Genomic DNA, 18,503 nt, shown 5'->3' with positions numbered 1-18,503 from the left:
ATTTTAGTGGGTTTTTTTCCAAATTGAGGCCCAGCCCAAGGTTAGAGCCTCTTGAAGCATTATTTGATTCGATACTTTATCTCATTTTATTTTAGTCTCCCATTTTATTTATTTATTTATTATATATTTTATACGATTCTTAATCCTAATTTGAATTTACCTAAATTTGAAGAATGTTGTGACATATGAATTTTAACTTATGTATGGTCAAAGATTTACTTTCTTTTTATATTTATTTTATTTAACTACCAATTTCAAAATTATGATCCAGTTCGAAATACAATGAAAATATATTAATCTCTCATGCTTTCATCTTGTCAAGAGGTTGAAGGTTAAGAATCTTAGTACAAGCTCCAAATGGTAATACTATATTTACAATTCAATTTCACAAACTTTTTTTATAATCTTAACATGGCACTTCATAATTAGTCAGTTTATAATGGATTTCGTTTGTCCAATTACAAGCTGTGACGTGGGATTGTAAGATTAGTTCGTGATGCCATATTTATTGAACTCCAAAACTGTGGCACAACTAATAATTAATAATATGTCATAAACTATCTTGTCAAATATGGAGAATCTATTCTCTTGTCATATATATATATATATATGCACCAAAGTGCTTCTGGGAGCATGTACTAGTTATACATATGATACAGGATTTGAAGAAACCCTTAGCACAGGAAAAGAAAAGATCAAACGTTGGCTAAAAAGGAAATAAGAAGGATTATAAGAGCACAAGTGAAAGGGTGTTGTAACATAGGTGAATGACTTCCTCCAGTTGGTGCAGATATGGGAAAGTTATCACCATTCCTTCTTTATGCAGGTGCGGGTGCAGATATGGAAGAGTTATCATCATTCCCAGTCCTGGATTCTGGTTTGACAGTAGTAGCTGGTGGAACGCCAGAATTCTTAGCCGGGCTAACTGGCATAATGCTGCTGGCGCTCACATCATAACCTGAAGATATATGTTTGTAGAAATTCAAGAGAAGGAAAATGTAAACCATGAAGCCAAGTTTAGGTGGAAAAATTATACTCACAGCTGGATGCCTTCCAACCGAAAACATTCTTCTCTCGATCGAAGACTATAGTATAACCACTCATGAAGTTTTCTGGATTAAATAATAAGCAACAATTATAAAATGCATATTTGTAGACATACATTATTGCTTTTAGTATATATAATTCTAAAGCCAAATTTAACATATTATTATAAGCAACAATTACAAAATGCAGCCTTTAGCGATTTTTTTTTTTTTTTTTTGGTAACAGGAGGTGTCCAAACTAACTTTCGCAACACCTCAACTAATCCCCAAAGACCCTGAAGTTGATGACCGGATAAATCCTCTCAATGGTTACTCTATTAACAACCCAAGTGGGTCAAATTCAAGACCTCCTGAGTTAATACACTCAAGAGTTTTGGTTGACTGTTGGGCCACCCAATAGTGGTTAAGCGATTTCTTTCTTGTTTTATAATAAGAGAGCAACAAATATTATGAATCTGATTAATATACGTCCCTAAAGCAATTCCTTCTGCCATCCCTTTACTCAACTACTAAAATGACTATATTAAAAATAAAATTGATGGACAAAAATACTCACGTCCAATGAGGTTCTCATCACCACTTTTGACAACACCAAGACAGTATACATTGATATCCTGAAAGCAAAACAATGAATTTTCATCATCAGTGTGGGACAACCCAGAGTGAAAATCATTGCAGTAGAAGTGAGAACTCAACCTCATCGGAAACGATTACTATTGGGACATTGACATGATATGGGTTGCCACCTTTCATTGTTAAATTCACATATGGATAGCTGACGTTAGATTGATTTGAGCTGCTTGCAAGTAAAGAGAAAGTTAGTGATCGATTTCAAAAGGTCAAAAAAATAAAAAATAAAGAGTAGTGGACTTTTTCCCATATAAAAAATTGAAACACAATCCTGATGTGATAACTCGCAATTGATCAGTTCGTAATAAATCTCACTTAATAAATTATGACTAATCAATTGCGAATTACCACGTCAGAGTTGTGAGAAAAAAATTTGTGAGAAGAAATTGTGGGTGTAACATTACTCTTAAAATAATAATTGTGTCCGAGTTATCCAAAATTAAATCTAGTTCTTGTGTTACCAAAATTACACAATCACTTGATGAGTCAATAGTTTTTTCTGTTAAAATTGACTTAGGGGCTGTTTGCTTTTTGGTCTTTAAGTCTAAACAAATAATCACCACTGGATGATCGAGTAGTCAACTAAGACTTTTGAGTGTATTACTAAGAGGTCCTGAGTTCGATTCACCTCAACTGCTAATAGGGGTGGTCACTAGAGCTCTTACCGACCAGTAGTTCCAAAGTTTCGAAAGATTAATTGAGATACGTGCAAGCTGTCTAGACACCTCCAAAAAAAAAAAAAAAAAAAAGTCTAAACAAGTATAATTTTACTTAATTTAGACATTTTATGTTCATTTGTTTTTTAACTTCTATCTGATAATCAGATAAAATGAAAAACCAAAAAACGTGGCTTTTATCTCAATACCAAAATATCTGAATTAATAACATTTTTATTTATTAATTATATTCCTATTAAATTTATATACTGTAATTTCATTTTTATCAAAATTTTCACATTCTATATTTTTGTCTTCTTTATTTATCGTAGCCGCACAAATCAAAATCAACGATCAAAGGCAATCAATTTAGTTGAAACAATTGATAAAATGTTCATACAACAATTACAACTAAATTGAAGGATCAAACTAATGTAGTTATTTTTAATTTTGCATCAAAGGTCTTCCTTAGGAAGACAAATAGAGATGAGTTATTTTTTAATTTAGTAGTTATTTCTCATGTAAAGTAAAAGTATGGACAAATATTGAAATACTCTTTTATCGTTTACATTAATATAACCGCGGTCAACTTATACGGACCTAAGCATTTCTTTACGATTTCACTGGACCAAACAGTATTTAGGCAAAACATCAAGGATAAAAACTTTGCTTTCATCTTTTCAAGAGGTTGAAGGTTAAGAATCTTAGTACAAACTCCGAAGGTAATATTATAATTATAATTCAATTTTATAAATTTTTTCTTACAATCTCAATATGATAGTTCATAATTAGTCAACTCATAATAAGTTCCGTTTGTCCTATTATAAATTATTATCTCAACATTATAAGAGAAAGTTTGTGAGATTATGTCATAATACCATCTTTATTGAACTCTAAAACTGTTTCACAACTAATAATAATAATAATATGACAGAAATTGTACAGAAAGTATTATAGTAATAACAATATGAAAATAGTTAAAATATCTTGTCAAATCTGGAGAATCTATTCTCTTATTGCCTGTTATATATATATGTGCACCAAAGTGCTTCTGGGAGCATGTACTAGTTATACATATGATACAGGATTTGAAGAAACCCTTAGCACAGGAAAGAAAAGATCAAACGGTGGCTAAAAAGGAAATAAGAAGGATTATAAGAGCACAAGTGAAGGGTTAATGTAACATGGTGAATGACTTCCTCCAGTTGGTGCAGATATGAAAGTTATCACCATTCCCTCTTTATGCAGGTGCGGGTGCAGATATGGAAGAGTTATCTTCATTCCCAGTCCTGGATTCTGGTTTGACAGCGTAGCTGGTGGAACGCCAGAATTCTTAGCCGGGCTAACTGGCATAATGCTGCTGGTGCTCACATCATTACCTGAAGATAATGTAGGAAATTCAAGAGAAGGAAAATTAAACCATGAAGCCAATTTTGATGGAAAATTATACTCACAGTTGGATGCTTTCCAACCCAAAACATTCTTCTCTCATCGAAGACTATAGTATAACCACTCATGAAGTTTTCTGGATTAAATGATAGCAACAATACAAAATGCATACTTGTAGACATACATTATTGCTGTTAGTATATATAATTCTAAGCCAAATTTACATATTATTATAAGCAACAATTACAAAATGCAGCCTTAGCGATTTTTTTTTTTTTTTTTTTTTTTTGTGTAACCGAGGTGTCCAGACCAGCTTTCGCAACACCTAACTAATCCCAAAGACCCTGAATTGATGACCGGAAAAATCCTTTAGTTATCTATTAGCAACCCAGTGGTCAAATTCAAGATCTCTTTGAGTTAATACACTAGAGTTTTGGTTGACTGTGGGCCATCCAATGTGGTTAAGCATTTTCTTTCTTGTTTTATAATAAGAAGCAACAAATATTATGAATCTGATCAATATACGTCCCTAAAGCAATGCCTTCTGCCATCCCTTTACTCACCTACTAAAGGACAATTAAAAATAAAATAATGGACAAAAATACTCACGTCCAATGATGTTCACATCATCATTTGACAAGCAAGACAATATAAACTGATATCCTGAAAACAAACAATGAATTTTCATCATCAGTGTGAGACAACCCAGAGTGAAAATCATTGCAGTAGAAGGAGAACTTCCTCATCGGAACCTATGATTATTGGGCCATTGACATAATATGGGTTGCCACCTTTCATTGTTAAATTCACATATGGATAGCTGACGTTAGATTGATTTGAGCTGCTTGCAAGTAAAGAAAGTAGTGATGATTTCAAAAGGTTAAAAAAAAAAAAAAAAAAAAAAAGGTGTGACTTTTCCCACCCAAATAATGGTTTAATAACTCTTTCCACCTACAATTTTTAAAATACAATTTATTTCCAAATTTATATTCTATTCCGATTCCGCGTTGTGACTCAACCACCACCATCTCCTCCCAATCCCACTCACTAAAATCCTCAACCCTACTCCCATCACCTCTCAATCGCCGACATCGAGGATTATAATTTGCACAACCTCTTCCTAAGTCAATTCTGATCATCATCCCGAATCCATCACCAAAAACTCATCGGCCTCTCCTCTTCAAAGCTTAATGGCTAGACTGAGTTTGCCTCTGTTTGTCATACAAATTGGTAATAAAGTAGTATTTTAAAAAGGTGAGTGAAAAAATATCATTAAGTATTATTTGGGTGGGAAAAGGTTGTTAGCTTAAAAAAAACTAGCCTTTGCATGTAGAAATGAAATGACCTCAAATATAACAATCCTAAAAGAAGCTTAGAGGTCTCAGAGGTAAATCGTTTTCCTTGTGTCAAGTTTATGAACTGCCAGAAAAGAAAAACAAATATTAAGTATCAGATGTAAGCTGAAACTTCATATAAATTGAAACACAATTATTAAACTACTTACAGTCTCAGAAATCTGTGTATAACTGGGTCGCTTAATGATGTAAAAGAGGTACCAGAATCAAAGACCAGAAACTCTAAATCAGAGGCGAACCCCAACATCAATTTTATTGATGGTAACAAAGTATGTTGGACTGACAAGAAATTTCAGTACAAGAAGATTAGTACAGCTCACTTGAATTGTAGTTCAAATGGACCAGAGAAAGGAAGATAACGACACTTACTTGATTGCCCAAGAGAAAACGGTGTTTCTCCTTGGCCTGAGCTGCCTTGTTCTCCAAAGTGATTCTTCCAAGACATCAGTCGAAAGCACATGGAAAAGAATTTGGTATTAGCCCCTGACTTGCTAAGATGCTAGGAACTGATTGCTTGCCAACCGAGCCCAAAGAACCATTAGGTGCTGCACCATCCAAAAGTAAACCAGTCTGAACGCCGACCACAACTGCAATAGAGTAGCAAATCTAAATTTAACAGAAAAGTAACATAAATATATCAGTGGGAATATATATATATATATATATATATATATATATATATGAATGAATCTATGGTGTATATTAACTCAATAAGTTTTGGACGAAACTTTTAAACCCTCTTACTGTTACAACATTACTTTCAATAACTCTTTAGCATCAATAATATTAGGTCTAACAAAATCAAGATTCCATCATAGAATTTATATCCCAGGGAGAGACTTTGATATCAGCAATTCAACGGTGGAATTTTTGTGCAGCAAAACCATGTAGAAGATTTCAAAAGATTTTTTGGTGAAATTTGCCTACCCAAAAGTAATACGAGGATTAACAGGTTGAGGTTTATTATCATTTGGATCAGTGCAGTACATCCTCACCAAGGTCCCAGTTGATGAAGTGCCCGCAGAAAGATACCGAACTTGATAAGGCAATTACTGGTAGCTGAAGGGCACTGTTTTGGCTTTCACATAAGGAGCTGTTACAAGTAACTTTGACTTGTTGACGATGCATTAGGGCTGTAGATATTAAATTCTATTTTACCTGTATGAATAAAATAGCATTAGAGACTGTAGAAATGATTTACCAAATCAGACTAAAATCTTAAAATTAAAAGTCACCCTCCGAGTATAAGTAAGCCACCTGCCCAGATGAAGAATTCAAGCCATGGATACAATTGCTACCACAATCACATGGTAACCAGAACAGGTCACTGCCGGTGTCAAGAGCCACCAGATACGACAAAGGTGGTGTACCCAATGAAACATTGGCATAATATAAACTGAAATTCAAAGGAAAATATGTAAATCATTAGTTACTCCATGAAAAAATTTTAGTATCAACAAGAATAAATAGAATTAAAAAAAAAAAAAAAAAAGGGCAAGAGAGATTAATATGAGTATATTTATAAAGCTTCAAACTATACAAGAGAAAAAAATACTAAAACATAATTTTAAAAAATGATAAATGCATGTACTTAATTTAATCAATATGAATATATCTGTCTTAAGAATAATAATAGTAAAAGGAACATTCTCAATCACGGATGATCTGATGTTAAAAGAGTAAAGGAAGATCTAACAGTCTCTCAAGTTCGAGTCTTTTTAATGGTAAAAGACCAAGAGGAGGATCTAACATGGTCTTTCGAGTTCGAGTCCCCATGTTAGAATTTGAGGTGGGCCTGACTCATCACCCAATAAGGCCTTATTGGGTGAAGAGTCAGACCTACCTCAAATTCTAACATGGTATCAGAGCTCAGGTTTAATTGAGCTGAGCGCTTGATCAGCGGGTGAGGAGTTAGAGCCAACAACTACCTCCAATAACAGGCATGACCCAACATATGGGCTTGACCGTGAGGGGAATGTTGGAGTCTCACATCGATTAGGCATGCTCAAGCCTATTGGGTTATAAGAGAGGGTAATCCTTCCATTCAATAAAGCCTTATAAGGCCTTAATGGGTGAGGAGTCAGGCCTACCTCAAATTCTAACACCCCACAATTCCTAATAAGAATGCTCATTGGGTCTCTTACCAGACTCATAGTTACAGGTATTATAAGCATACTCTTAAAAATTCTTTAAAAAATAACTTCGAAATATAAGAAACAAGCATAAGGCAAATAATTTGAATTTAACGAGCTGAGTGCTTGAGCCAATATATCACCTCTCTAACAACCATCAAAATCAGCGGGGTTAATGCTACATGTACCTTTGAAACTATCAAAATTGATATATATATATATATATATATATTGATCGGGGGTCCAGGCCAATCTATGTATACCTAAACTAATTTCTCAGACCTTGGAATTATCGGCAACTGAGCTTACGTGCACCTCAACTAAACCCTCAGAACCTTGAAACTTACACGTACCTCAACTAATCCCCTAAGACCTTGGAACTATCAGCCAGGTAAGAACTCTAGTGATTACCCCTATTAGCAATCGAGGAAAAACTCAAACTTAAGACCTCTTGAGTAATATACCCAAGAGTCTCTATCGAACCACCCAACCACCTAGAGGTCCACACCACAAACTTTGAAAGATACCTTGTTTTATTTTTCTTTGTTATTTTTAAGGGTGCATTTAATTCAGAGAATATTGTATTTCTGGGAGTGTTATGTAAATGGAAGGATAGTTTACCTTGAAGATTACTGTGAATGTTTAGAGAAATGGGTTGGGTTGGTTGGAATAAATTGATAGGTATGTTATATTACTATGTTTGGTTGGTTGGAATAAATTGATAGGTATGTTATATTACTATGTTTGGTTGGGAGGAATAATTTGGTAGGTCTGTTATTTAAATTACTAAATTGCCCTCTTATTAAATATTATTATTTAGATTATTAATAGAACCCCCAACATTTATAAACTTAGCAAAAACAAACCTATAATAAAAGTTTGGAAAATCAACAAATGCACCCTGTCAATCGCTGGCAACCCAATGGCACACAGTCAGTCCGAAATGGCCTCCATGCACCAATATGGCCATTTCCAGCTATATCTATGGCCAGAAATGGCCAAATCTAATCTGGTCATTTCCAACCAGATTGATGGTCATTTTTTGGCCATCAATATGGCCGGAAACGGCTACATTAGAGACTCTCGGCAACTTCCAGCGACGGCTGAAGGTGGTGGTGGTTTGAAATTTATTTTAAATATAAGGGCATTATTGTCTAAAAACTTAATTACACAGGGGTAAAATTGTAATAGCAAAATGAATGTAAATTGTTTTTAAAACAAAAGCATTATTGTCAAAAAAATTTATTAATAAGGGGTAAAATTGTAACAAAAACAAGATTACTAAGTAATCTTAAAATACTTAAGAAAATGGAGGTAATCAGATTACCTCCTATATTATGAATAGTACCTACTATTGGTTTTGGAAGATTACCGTAATCTTATATTACTTGGGAATCAAATGTGATAATCAATTAATATAAGATCACGTTACCTCAATAATCCAACATTTACTCCAACCAAACAAACCCTACTATGAATACAAATTTATTCAAAGTTATATTTCATTTTTGACCATTTTAACCTTATAATTTCATCTATTTTCAATTTCTTTTAGTTTCTAATTTTTGTAAACTTAAAAATAAATTATTCTCACAAAATTTAAGAAAAGAGAAGATGGCAACGATTGTCGTGACTCCAAATTGACAGTGATCGGAGATTGCATAACATGACCTCTTTATCACGGTGCGATCTAAATCTCACATCGGGATCGCGACGATTGCAATGCCTTCACCTAAGTTGCAATAGTTACAAATAAAAAAACATAGAGAGAAAAGAGAAAAGATTAACATACAATCCAAGGGGATTGAGTCGGTAAGTCTCATTTCCATATTCAAAAGTTAACTGCGTTTGATTCCTTTCCATTGCAAGTCCATGGCCACGAAACACACGGTCACGATAGGCCAGAGCAGAGTAGTAAGAGAAACTTCCTTTCTCTGGTAAGTCATCGATAGCCATAATTCCTTTAACCGCTTTCGAGTATCGGTGATGGATATTAAACCCTAAAGTACCAAACCCGTGAGAAGACGTGGGGCAGCACAACAAGAACATTAACAAAACATAAAGAGAGGTGAAACAGTTAACCTTAGCCATGGCTTAGAGGAGAATGAGCAGAATTTTTTAGTGTGAAAGTTTATAATGAGGATTTTGTGGAGGAAAAAGAGGAAGAAAAGATATGGTGAAAATTTATTGAAAGTGAGTTGACGTTTATGTGAATTGGCATGTTCGTCAGAAACAGAGATGACTTGACTTAAAGAATGATGTTTAAGAGTGGGCTTAGCCGCTTCGGAAGCACGGTCTGCGGTTCCAAATAAGGTCGGTGCCTATGTGGGTCTGCGGTTCCACTCAATCACACCCGATTCTCCCCGAGGTTTGGTATAGTAAATTAAAATAAAGAAAATATTACATCCACAATATATGTTCAAAGCAACCGGAGACTATAGAGTAGCCTTCAACTGACGGCACAACCAGAAAGTGTGAAAACATAACCTGTCAGAGATCTCCTCTTATCCAAATCTCCAGCATAATCAGAGTCCACATAACCAATAATATTGATATCAATATTACTATATTAGAACTCCTGTCATATTCTAAGCCCACATCTGCAGTACCTTTCAAATACCGAAAAATCCATTTTACTGCATGCCAATGAATTTTACCTGAGAACCCATGTATCTACTAACCACAAGCATGTGAAATATTAGGAGGAGTGCAAACCATAGCATACATCATGCTTCCAACTGCACTGGCACAAGGAATATGGGGCATGTATTTCTCCTCTTCCTCGGACTGTGAAAGCAGCTGAAAGCTTAAAATGTGTGGCTAATGGAGTAGTTATAGGCTCATACACTTTCTCTTACAATTTTAACGTGACAATTCAAAATCGGTCAACTCGTAATAAATTTTACCTGATAAATTACGGTTAACTAATTACGAGCTATTACGTCAAAGTAATGAGATAAAGTTTGTGAGAAAATATTGTAGATGTAACATTATTTTTAAAATAATAATTGTGTTTGAATTATCCAAAATTAAATCTAGTTCTCGTGTTACCAAAATTACACAATCACTTGATGAATCGATTGTTTTTTCAGTTAAAATTGACTTAGGGGTTGTTTGTTTTTTTGGTCTTAAGTCTGAACAAGTAATCACCACTGGATGGTCGAGTACTTGACTAGGATTTTTAGGTGTAATACTCAAGAAATTCTCAGTTCGATTCACTTCAATTGTTAATAGGGGGGTCACTGAAGCTCTTATCTAACTTGTATTTCTAAGGTCTAAAAAAATTAATTGAGGTGCACGCAAACTGACTCAAACACCTCTAGTTAAAAAAAAAAAAAAAAGTATGAATAAGTATAATTTTACTTAATTTAGACATTTTATGTTTATTTGCTTTTTAACTTCTATCTGATTATCATATTAAATCAAAAATAAAAAAACTTGGCTTTTATCTTAATACTAAAATATTTGAATTAATGACATTTTTATTTATTAATTATATTCCTATTAAATTTATATAATTTCTTTTTTGTCAAAACTTTTACGTTTTATATTTTTGTCTTCTTTATTTATCATAGCTGCACAAATCAAAATCAATGGTCAAATGCAATCAACTTAGTTGAAACAATTGATCAAATGTTCATACAGCAAGTATGATCAAATCAAGGATCTAACTAATGTAGTTGTTTTTTATTTTGCATCAAAGGTTTTACTTACAAAGACAAATAAAGGCAGTTTTTTTTTTTTTTTTTTTTTAATTTAACTCTAAAAATCAAAATGGGTCAAATAAGTAATTATTCCTCGTATAAAATGTGGACAAATATTGAAAAACTCTTTTCTCGTTTACATTAATATAACCGCGGTCAACTTACATGGACCTAAGCATTACTTTACGATTTCACTGGACCAAACAGTATTTAGCAAAACCTCAAGGATAAAAATTTGCCTCGGTCTTTAAGGAGTTAACTGTAATTTTCAGGGGTTATAAAAATTTGCTTGGTGAGTAGATGTAATTTTTAAGAACATCACTATATTTACAACTTTTTGGTACAATCCTATTATGATAACTTACAATTGGTCATCTTACTTCTATTTACCCAAATACAAACTGATCAATCGCAAGCTACCACCTCAAAGTTGTATGAAAAAAAAATTGTAAGTGTAGTTTTATTGAATTTTTAAAGAATAATATTACACCCACAACCTCTTTTCACAAACTTTCTCTTATAATCCGAACATAGTAGTTCACAATTAGTCAGTCTTAATTTATCAGGTGAGATCCACTATAAACTAACTAATTATGAGCTGTCACGTCAGGATTGTGAAAAGAGTTTATGAGTGTAATATTTTCCATTTTTAAAAAGGTTCATTGCAAAGTCAGCGTTAAAGTAAAAAAAAGTCAGCGTTGAAAAAAACTATGCCTAGGTTGAGTTGGACCACCCTTGGCCTAGACCGGGTTTTTTTTACATCTCTAAGGAAAACCTGCAAAGTCCAAAAAAATTCTTAACATATTTTTGTATTGGATTTTTTAATTGTTTAAAATATTTATGTTTTAGATGAATTTTTGAATTTTCAACGTTAATTTTAAAATAATATTTTAAATCCATAGGGTATTTTTCTTAATTTTGTAGAAACTTATTCTTAGGGATGATTTGGTCATTGCATAAATCAAACATGGTCCAAAGTTGTCTTAACCGAAAAAACTAACAACAGGGAGGTCGTCGTGTAATTTCGATACTCTAGGGATCATATTTAATTTCCGATAATCCAAGGGTACTAAATAGATTTAGTCCTTCTATACTATACTAATTGGTAATCTAAGTTGAGATAGAATCATAATTAGCAAAAGATCTTGATGAGGATTGTTTAGAAAGTCGGTTAGGGATATTCAAAAGAGTAATGTTATACTTACAAAGAAATTTTCATACAAAGTGAATTTTTAAAAGAGTGAATGTAATGAGTTTGATTTTTTATTTTATTCATCTATTTATTTTTTGTCACTTTACTTTGTACGAAAATCTTTATAATTCTTTGTAAGGATAATATTGTTGAATTCAAAATGACCATTTAGAAATTCAGTAGGCCCAGCCCAAAGTTAGCATAAGCCTATTCGCAATTTCAGCTAAACTGGTGTTGGTCACATGCGCTCCCGTATCCAAACGCCTGTTGTCATCAACTTTATTCCGTTAAACCCTAAATTGCCTACCGAGTAAGTGACGTTTTTTTTCTGCTTCAGTGCTTCTGTTTGCTCTCTCACTGTCTCTGTTCATTTTCAAAAAACCCTAAATCTAAAACATGGGTTCCAAAAACAAAGTTAAAAGAAAAAGTAAGGAAAAGGATGATTCAGATGACATCGACAACAAGAAGAAGATCATCACAGACTCTCGATTCGCGTCCGTACACTCGGACCCTAGGTTCCAGAATGTGCCGAAGCAAAAATCGAAGGTTGAGATTGACTCTCGGTTCAAACGCATGTTCACTGACAAGAACTTCGCGTCGTCCTCGGCTCAGTACGACAAAAGAGGCAGGCCTAAAGAGAAGCACAAAAGCTCTGCCAATTCTCTGCGACATTACTACAAAATTGAAGAAGAAAATGAAAAGAAAGAAGAACAGGAAGAGAAAGGATTAGGGAGTGAAAGTGAAAGCGAAAGTGAATTGGAGGAAACTGGTGACGTGGCGATAAAGAGTGAGTCGGAGGATGAGGATGATGACTTGGATGAGAGTAGTTCTGATGAAGAAGAAGAAGAGGATGTTTATGAGAGTGAAGGGCCTGAAGAGGAGGTAAATTTTGAATGGGTTTTGTAAAGATAATTGAGTGGCAAAATTTTTCTGTTTGTATCGTTACAAACTTTGAAGTCGAAAATTTGAATTCATTTTTTATGCAAAATTTACTGGATTTATTTTTTGGAGCAGCAGGAAGCTATACCAGAAATTGAGAAAGAAACGCACAGGCTCGCTGTTGTTAATATGGATTGGAGACATGTTAAGGTACGCGAGAAAAGATAACTTCGATCTCTTTTAATTATATACTGTATGGAGGATAAATGTACATAAACTGAATTGAATCAGATAATAGTCTTGTTGCGGTGGTATTTATGTGATTATGCTCAATTTTTTTGTTTTCGTAATGTAGGCTGTTGACTTGTATGTTATATTAAGTTCATTTCTGCCAAAAGATGGACAAATTCTGTCTGTCGCTGTCTATCCATCTGAGTTTGGAATTCAGCGAATGAAAGAGGAAGAAGTTCATGGCCCTGTTGGTCTATTCGATGATGAAGATAAGAACAGTGATGAAGAAGACAATGATGAAATTGACGAGGAGAAATTGCGTGCTTACGAGAAAAGTAGGCTCAGGTGATTGAAATTTTGTTTCTTTTTCTTGTTCTATTGTATTTTTCAACATTTTAGTATATGTGTAAGATAAGATTTAAGTTGTGTATATAGATACTCTCATCTCATCCTTGTCTCCGAAAGTTGTTTCATCTGATGTGACAGGCTCATTGATGTTGCTGTGAATAAATTTCACTTTGTTTGGTGTAGTCATCAAGGGATTTAGTTATATCATCCCATATTAGCTCCAGGCTATTTTAGAATTTGACATAACTTATAAATTAGTCTGTTGATTTTAACCATAGTGATTTATTCTTAGTGAGCTTAAAGTAAGTCTGTCTGATTAGGTTGCAACTTTCTAGAGGGTTCTACACTTCTAGTTATATCATCCCATATTAGCTCCGTATGGACTAAATAGTTTGCTGGGTGATTTTGTGCCTCTTCTGTGAGGATTTTGCAATCCTTGTTACTCATAATTTGGGCTTTTGAATACTATTTGTGTGTGTTGAACTTTATTTATGTCTAGATGTCCATTAAACTGTGAGTTCATAATGTTTTATAATTTTAGTCCTAGCCCATAGTCATCTTAGAAAGATTAATACTACATATCTCGAGTAGTATTACAAAATTCACATCCCAAGTGTTGTGCTATTATATATGGTATCACCATGTCACTTATCACATCAGCTTATTATCATTAGCTTATACTTTATACGTCAGTGACAAGTATGAATGCATCATTTGGGATGAGATTTTTGAGTTCTTTTTGAGTTTTGTATCATTACCCATTATCAAAAACTGCTTTACTTGACTTAATGAATGAATAGTTATCTTGCTTACTTTATCATACCTTTGTTTTTCTCCTTCTTTTATAAGGTGTTTATAAAAGTATATGTCACTTTCTCTCAGGTACTACTATGCTGTTGTGGAATGTGATTCTAGTGCAACAGCAGACTACCTTTACAAAGCTTGTGATGGAGTTGAGTTTGAAAGATCATCAAACAAGCTTGATTTGAGATTTATTCCTGACTCTATGGAATTTAAACATCCGCATCGGGATGTTGCAAGAGAGGTATGTATCTTTGCCATATGATCAAGAGGTGCTAATATATTTATAAATATATGTGCTGTATAGGTTTGTGTTTATAGCAATAAAGTGGAGTTATTGATAATCCTTGTTTTTGTTCAGGCTCCTACAAACTATGGGGGTTTAGATTTTTATACCAAAGCCCTGCAACATAGTAATGTTCATCTTTCTTGGGACGACGATGAACCAGACCGTTCAAAGACCTTGAATCGAAAATTTAATGCTGATCAGGTCGGTGTGCTAAATCTAGAATTTGTAACAAGTATGTTTATGATGATTCTTCTTCTGATTCTTGTGAAATTTTAGTCTAATATAATATAGAGTTCAGTTTTGTGTTGTATTCCATCTATTCAAATGGTTGCTTTACTTTAGTGATCAGTTTCTCTTTGCTTAATTTTTTTTTTTTGAAAATGGTGCCTTTTAAGTGTTGCATTGAGACTGAAGTTTTAGCATATTTGTGTGCAATATTTTGTATTGATGCAGTCAGTTCTTCAAGATCACATGTAAGCTACTTTTACAATCTTTGAATGTTAAGATGGTAGCTAAGGGTCAATGTCATATTTGTGTCTGTCTTCATATGCAATGCAAAATCTGTTTTCCAACTCTAGGGGCTACTTGTCTTCCTGGGAAACTACTTTTTCTTCCTCTTTGGGATTCAGGTAGAATGAGTCAAAGGCTTGTGTTTTTCAATTGTATTTACTTTTTTGTTTTGGCCATATAGCAGATGATAATATCACTAGTAAGGACAGATAAACATTTGACCTACATATTAGTGTTGTTTGATTCAAAATGTTTCCATAATTTGATGTATTTCTCCATGTGAATGTGGATAACCATGTTGCTTGGTTTATTTGTCACTTTTTGAGAGGCCATGAAAGTTGCATATTAGACAAAACGATGATAATAGGGATAACAAGAAGGACATTTATAAAATCAACGAGTCTCGTAAAAAACAGTATGGAGATAATGTTTCCACTTCACCACTCGTTCAAATTTCTTAATGTTGATATCCTCTGATACTGTCTGTTTTCATGCAGCTAGCTCAGTTGGAAATAAAGGAGTTTTTGGCTTCTGAAGAGAGTGAAAGTGATGATGAAGATGATAATGTCACAGAGGAGCAATCTGATGAAAAGAGTAAAAAACGAGATATGTACCGTGCTTTACTCCAGTCTGTTGATGGTTCAGATGGAGACGGTGAGGAGGATGGCCAGGATATGGAGGTCACTTTCAATACTGGTTTGGAGGATATAAGCAAGCGCATTTTGGAAAAGAAGGATAAGAAGTCAGAAACAGTTTGGGAGGCCTATCTCAGGAAAAGACGTGAGAAAAAGAAGTCCAGGAAAAATAAATCAAAGTATTCATCAGATGAGGAGAGTAGTGATACTGATCAAGAGGCAGTAGAAGAAGCAGATGATTTTTTCGTTGAGGAGCCTTCAGTTAAGAAGAGTAAAAAGGGGTCTCAGAGTAAAGGTGAAAAAGAAGGAAAGCAACATCAAGATACAGATGTAGAAGCAAATGCAAGCATGGCAGAGCTTGAGTTATTATTGGCTGATGACAAAGGGATGGATAATGGTTTGAAGGGATATAATTTAAAGCCTAAGAAGGCCAAGGGGAAAAAGAGAAAAGAAGTTCCAATTGAAGGCAAAATACCTACTGTTGACTGTGAAGATCCGCGGTTTTCAGCTTTGTTCACTTCTCCTCTTTATGCTTTGGATCCCACTGATCCACAGTTCAAAAGGTATGAACAATTCCAAACCCAATTTTAAATTCATTCTAAAACAAGAGTTATATGAATTAGAATCACTTTTGTGACCCGAAGACAGTACTTGATCTTGATGTTTGAATGATCATGTTCTTTTAAATTAACTTTTTTCAATTTGTCATATAATTGCCTTATTTTAACTCTTTAAGATATTATAGAGTTTAAATTTATGGTATTGCGGCTGAGTATCCTGGTTCTGTGTTTTGCAGGAGTGCAGCTTATGCTCGGCAGGTGGCACAGAGGCAGCAGAAGACCGACCGCAGAGAATTGGTCGATAATGAACCCAGTAATTTACCATCTAGTGAACTTGAGGTGTCCATGCCCATGAAGGCCGATGTTTCTTCTTCAAAGAGGGAAAAGCATGAGTTGTCTTCATTGGTTAGATCAGTCAAGATGAAATCCAAGCAAGTTCAATTGCCCTCCAATGGTAAGAGGCCAAAGAGAGATAGATTGTCATCTATAGATGTTGAGGAAAATGATGTTTATAAACCTGTAAAGAAGAAGACCAAAGCCACAAGAAAATGAAAAGACAAGGAAATAGAAGGTGTGTTTCCTATTATTCTTCACTTGTGGAAATTGAGATGCTAAGAGAGTTTTACATAGACTATTGGCTTATTTTATTGCCATTTTTGTTGTTAACTTATTAAACTCAATTCTGTTGATACCCTTTTTAATTCTTTTGAGCGTTTTGAAGTTGCCTATCTGTAGAAGAAAAAAGAAGAGTATTCATGTAGAACCTCATTCTGCGGTTATCATAAACTGATAATGTAAGAGTCACAAAATGATAGTACATGTTGCAAAATTTACAAAATGGTATGTACCTTCTCGCATTTATACTTGTGGCTGTTTGCTTCGCTAATTAATGAGTTTGTAGAGTTGACAATATCTTCTTTGTATTTAAGTGGTTCATATTTTTAGACAAAGCTTGTAGTATAAATTTTTTATCGCCATCTTGATTCCTTCCTCAAAATAGTTAATCCCGTAGACCACTTGGAAAAGCAATTGGTAATTTGCTTGAAATTATTTACTATGTAAAGTCCCGAAGCTCTTTGATGGAACTTGCTGTTGGTTTGGAGATCCCAAATGTCTGTTGTTAGCTTCTTTATATTTTGAATTGTTTTCGAATTATTTAGTTTCCTTGCTGCGTGAGCTTGCAGCTATTGAATACTTGTATCAAATTTTCAGGGGTTTTAGTAATAATTTTTTTTCAATGCTTATTTCTTTCTATTTGAGGTTCTCATTCAGTTTTTTATTACTAGAGTCTTTCGACTAATTTGAATTCACCTAAATTTTGTGTATATCTCGACTAATCCCTTAGGTGTTAAAGTTAACAACTAAGTAAACCTTTAAGTGGTCATCTCTATTAGCAATTGAAAAAAATCGAACTCAAGAGACCTTGAATAATATACTCAAGAGTCCAGTCCCTACCATTTTGAAGAATCTTGTGATATTATTTTAATTAATGTGTCTTAAACATCATCTTTTATCTTGTTTTCATTCAACAAAATAAAAACCAATACCGAAACAGCAAAACCAAAATCTGGGAATGTTTTAGTCACAGCACAGTCGCCTGTTGCTTCATGTTTTGAGAAACTGTTTATCTGTTAAGACTAAAATAAACCATCAACTATCTTTTTAACGTATACCTTAAACTTAACCCTTGGTTTACTTTCATTCGGTTTAAAGATCCCCTCAAAATGGGACCATTACCAACCTAGAGCTAAAAGTACTACAGCTCATAAAAAGTAGGCAAAAATTAATCTTTCAATTGAACAGAATAAGAAATAATCTCATGCACAATTTTTGATCTTCTACTGTTCTACATAAATTAAGTTTATGATTTATGTTTTAACTGTCCCTTGTGCTCCCACCTTTTCAGATGTCAAGGGCTAATTCCTATACAGCTTATCAGGAAATTTGTTACAAATTCGAAAAGCAATTCACAAATAATAATAATAATATTATTAATAATAATGGAAATTGTTCAAATAACCTGCCAAATCCGGAGTATCTATCCTACCGGTCTGATCTCTGTTCATACAGCCTATATATATACAACCCCATCTTTAAATAATGTTAACTCCGAAAAAAATGAGAAGCAAATATCATTTTTCCAGGA

The 18,503-nt window shown here is 33.7% G+C and overlaps 2 protein-coding genes across 3 annotated transcripts; one reads left to right on the top strand and one right to left on the bottom strand.

Moving 5' to 3' along the window:
• Positions 1 to 818: 818 nt before the first annotated feature.
• LOC116120833 (aspartyl protease family protein 1-like) lies at positions 819 to 9,317 on the bottom strand. Its single transcript, XM_031406804.1, is given in 13 exon segments — positions 819 to 958; positions 1,041 to 1,112; positions 1,603 to 1,660; positions 1,743 to 1,842; positions 2,346 to 2,401; positions 3,407 to 3,463; positions 3,563 to 3,711; positions 4,331 to 4,384; positions 5,565 to 5,663; positions 6,072 to 6,187; positions 6,189 to 6,234; positions 6,312 to 6,472; positions 9,001 to 9,317. Coding segments are annotated over 13 exon segments (1,407 nt in total). The 5' UTR covers positions 9,300 to 9,317.
• Positions 9,318 to 12,405: 3,088 nt separating this feature from the next.
• Positions 12,406 to 17,186, top strand: LOC116120848 (ESF1 homolog). 2 transcript variants are annotated; one of them, XM_031406820.1, is made up of 7 exons: positions 12,406 to 12,986; positions 13,122 to 13,193; positions 13,339 to 13,559; positions 14,445 to 14,607; positions 14,725 to 14,853; positions 15,660 to 16,360; positions 16,594 to 17,186. In XM_031406820.1, the coding sequence occupies exons 1-7, from the start codon at positions 12,501 to 12,503 to the stop codon at positions 16,907 to 16,909; spliced, it is 2,088 nt and encodes a 695-aa protein (XP_031262680.1). In that variant the 5' UTR covers positions 12,406 to 12,500; the 3' UTR covers positions 16,910 to 17,186. The 2 variants fall into 2 exon arrangements, with proteins under 2 accessions (XP_031262680.1, XP_031262678.1); XM_031406818.1 differs by having other exon boundaries at positions 12,407 to 12,986; positions 13,119 to 13,193.
• Positions 17,187 to 18,503: the final 1,317 nt, after the last annotated feature.

This window comes from Pistacia vera, unplaced genomic scaffold (assembly GCF_008641045.1).
Source record: "Pistacia vera cultivar Batoury unplaced genomic scaffold, PisVer_v2 Contig949, whole genome shotgun sequence".
Classification (NCBI taxonomy): domain Eukaryota; kingdom Viridiplantae; phylum Streptophyta; class Magnoliopsida; order Sapindales; family Anacardiaceae; genus Pistacia; species Pistacia vera.
The sequence above is the reverse complement of the archived record's forward strand: the minus strand, read 5'-3'. Positions and strand labels throughout refer to the sequence as shown.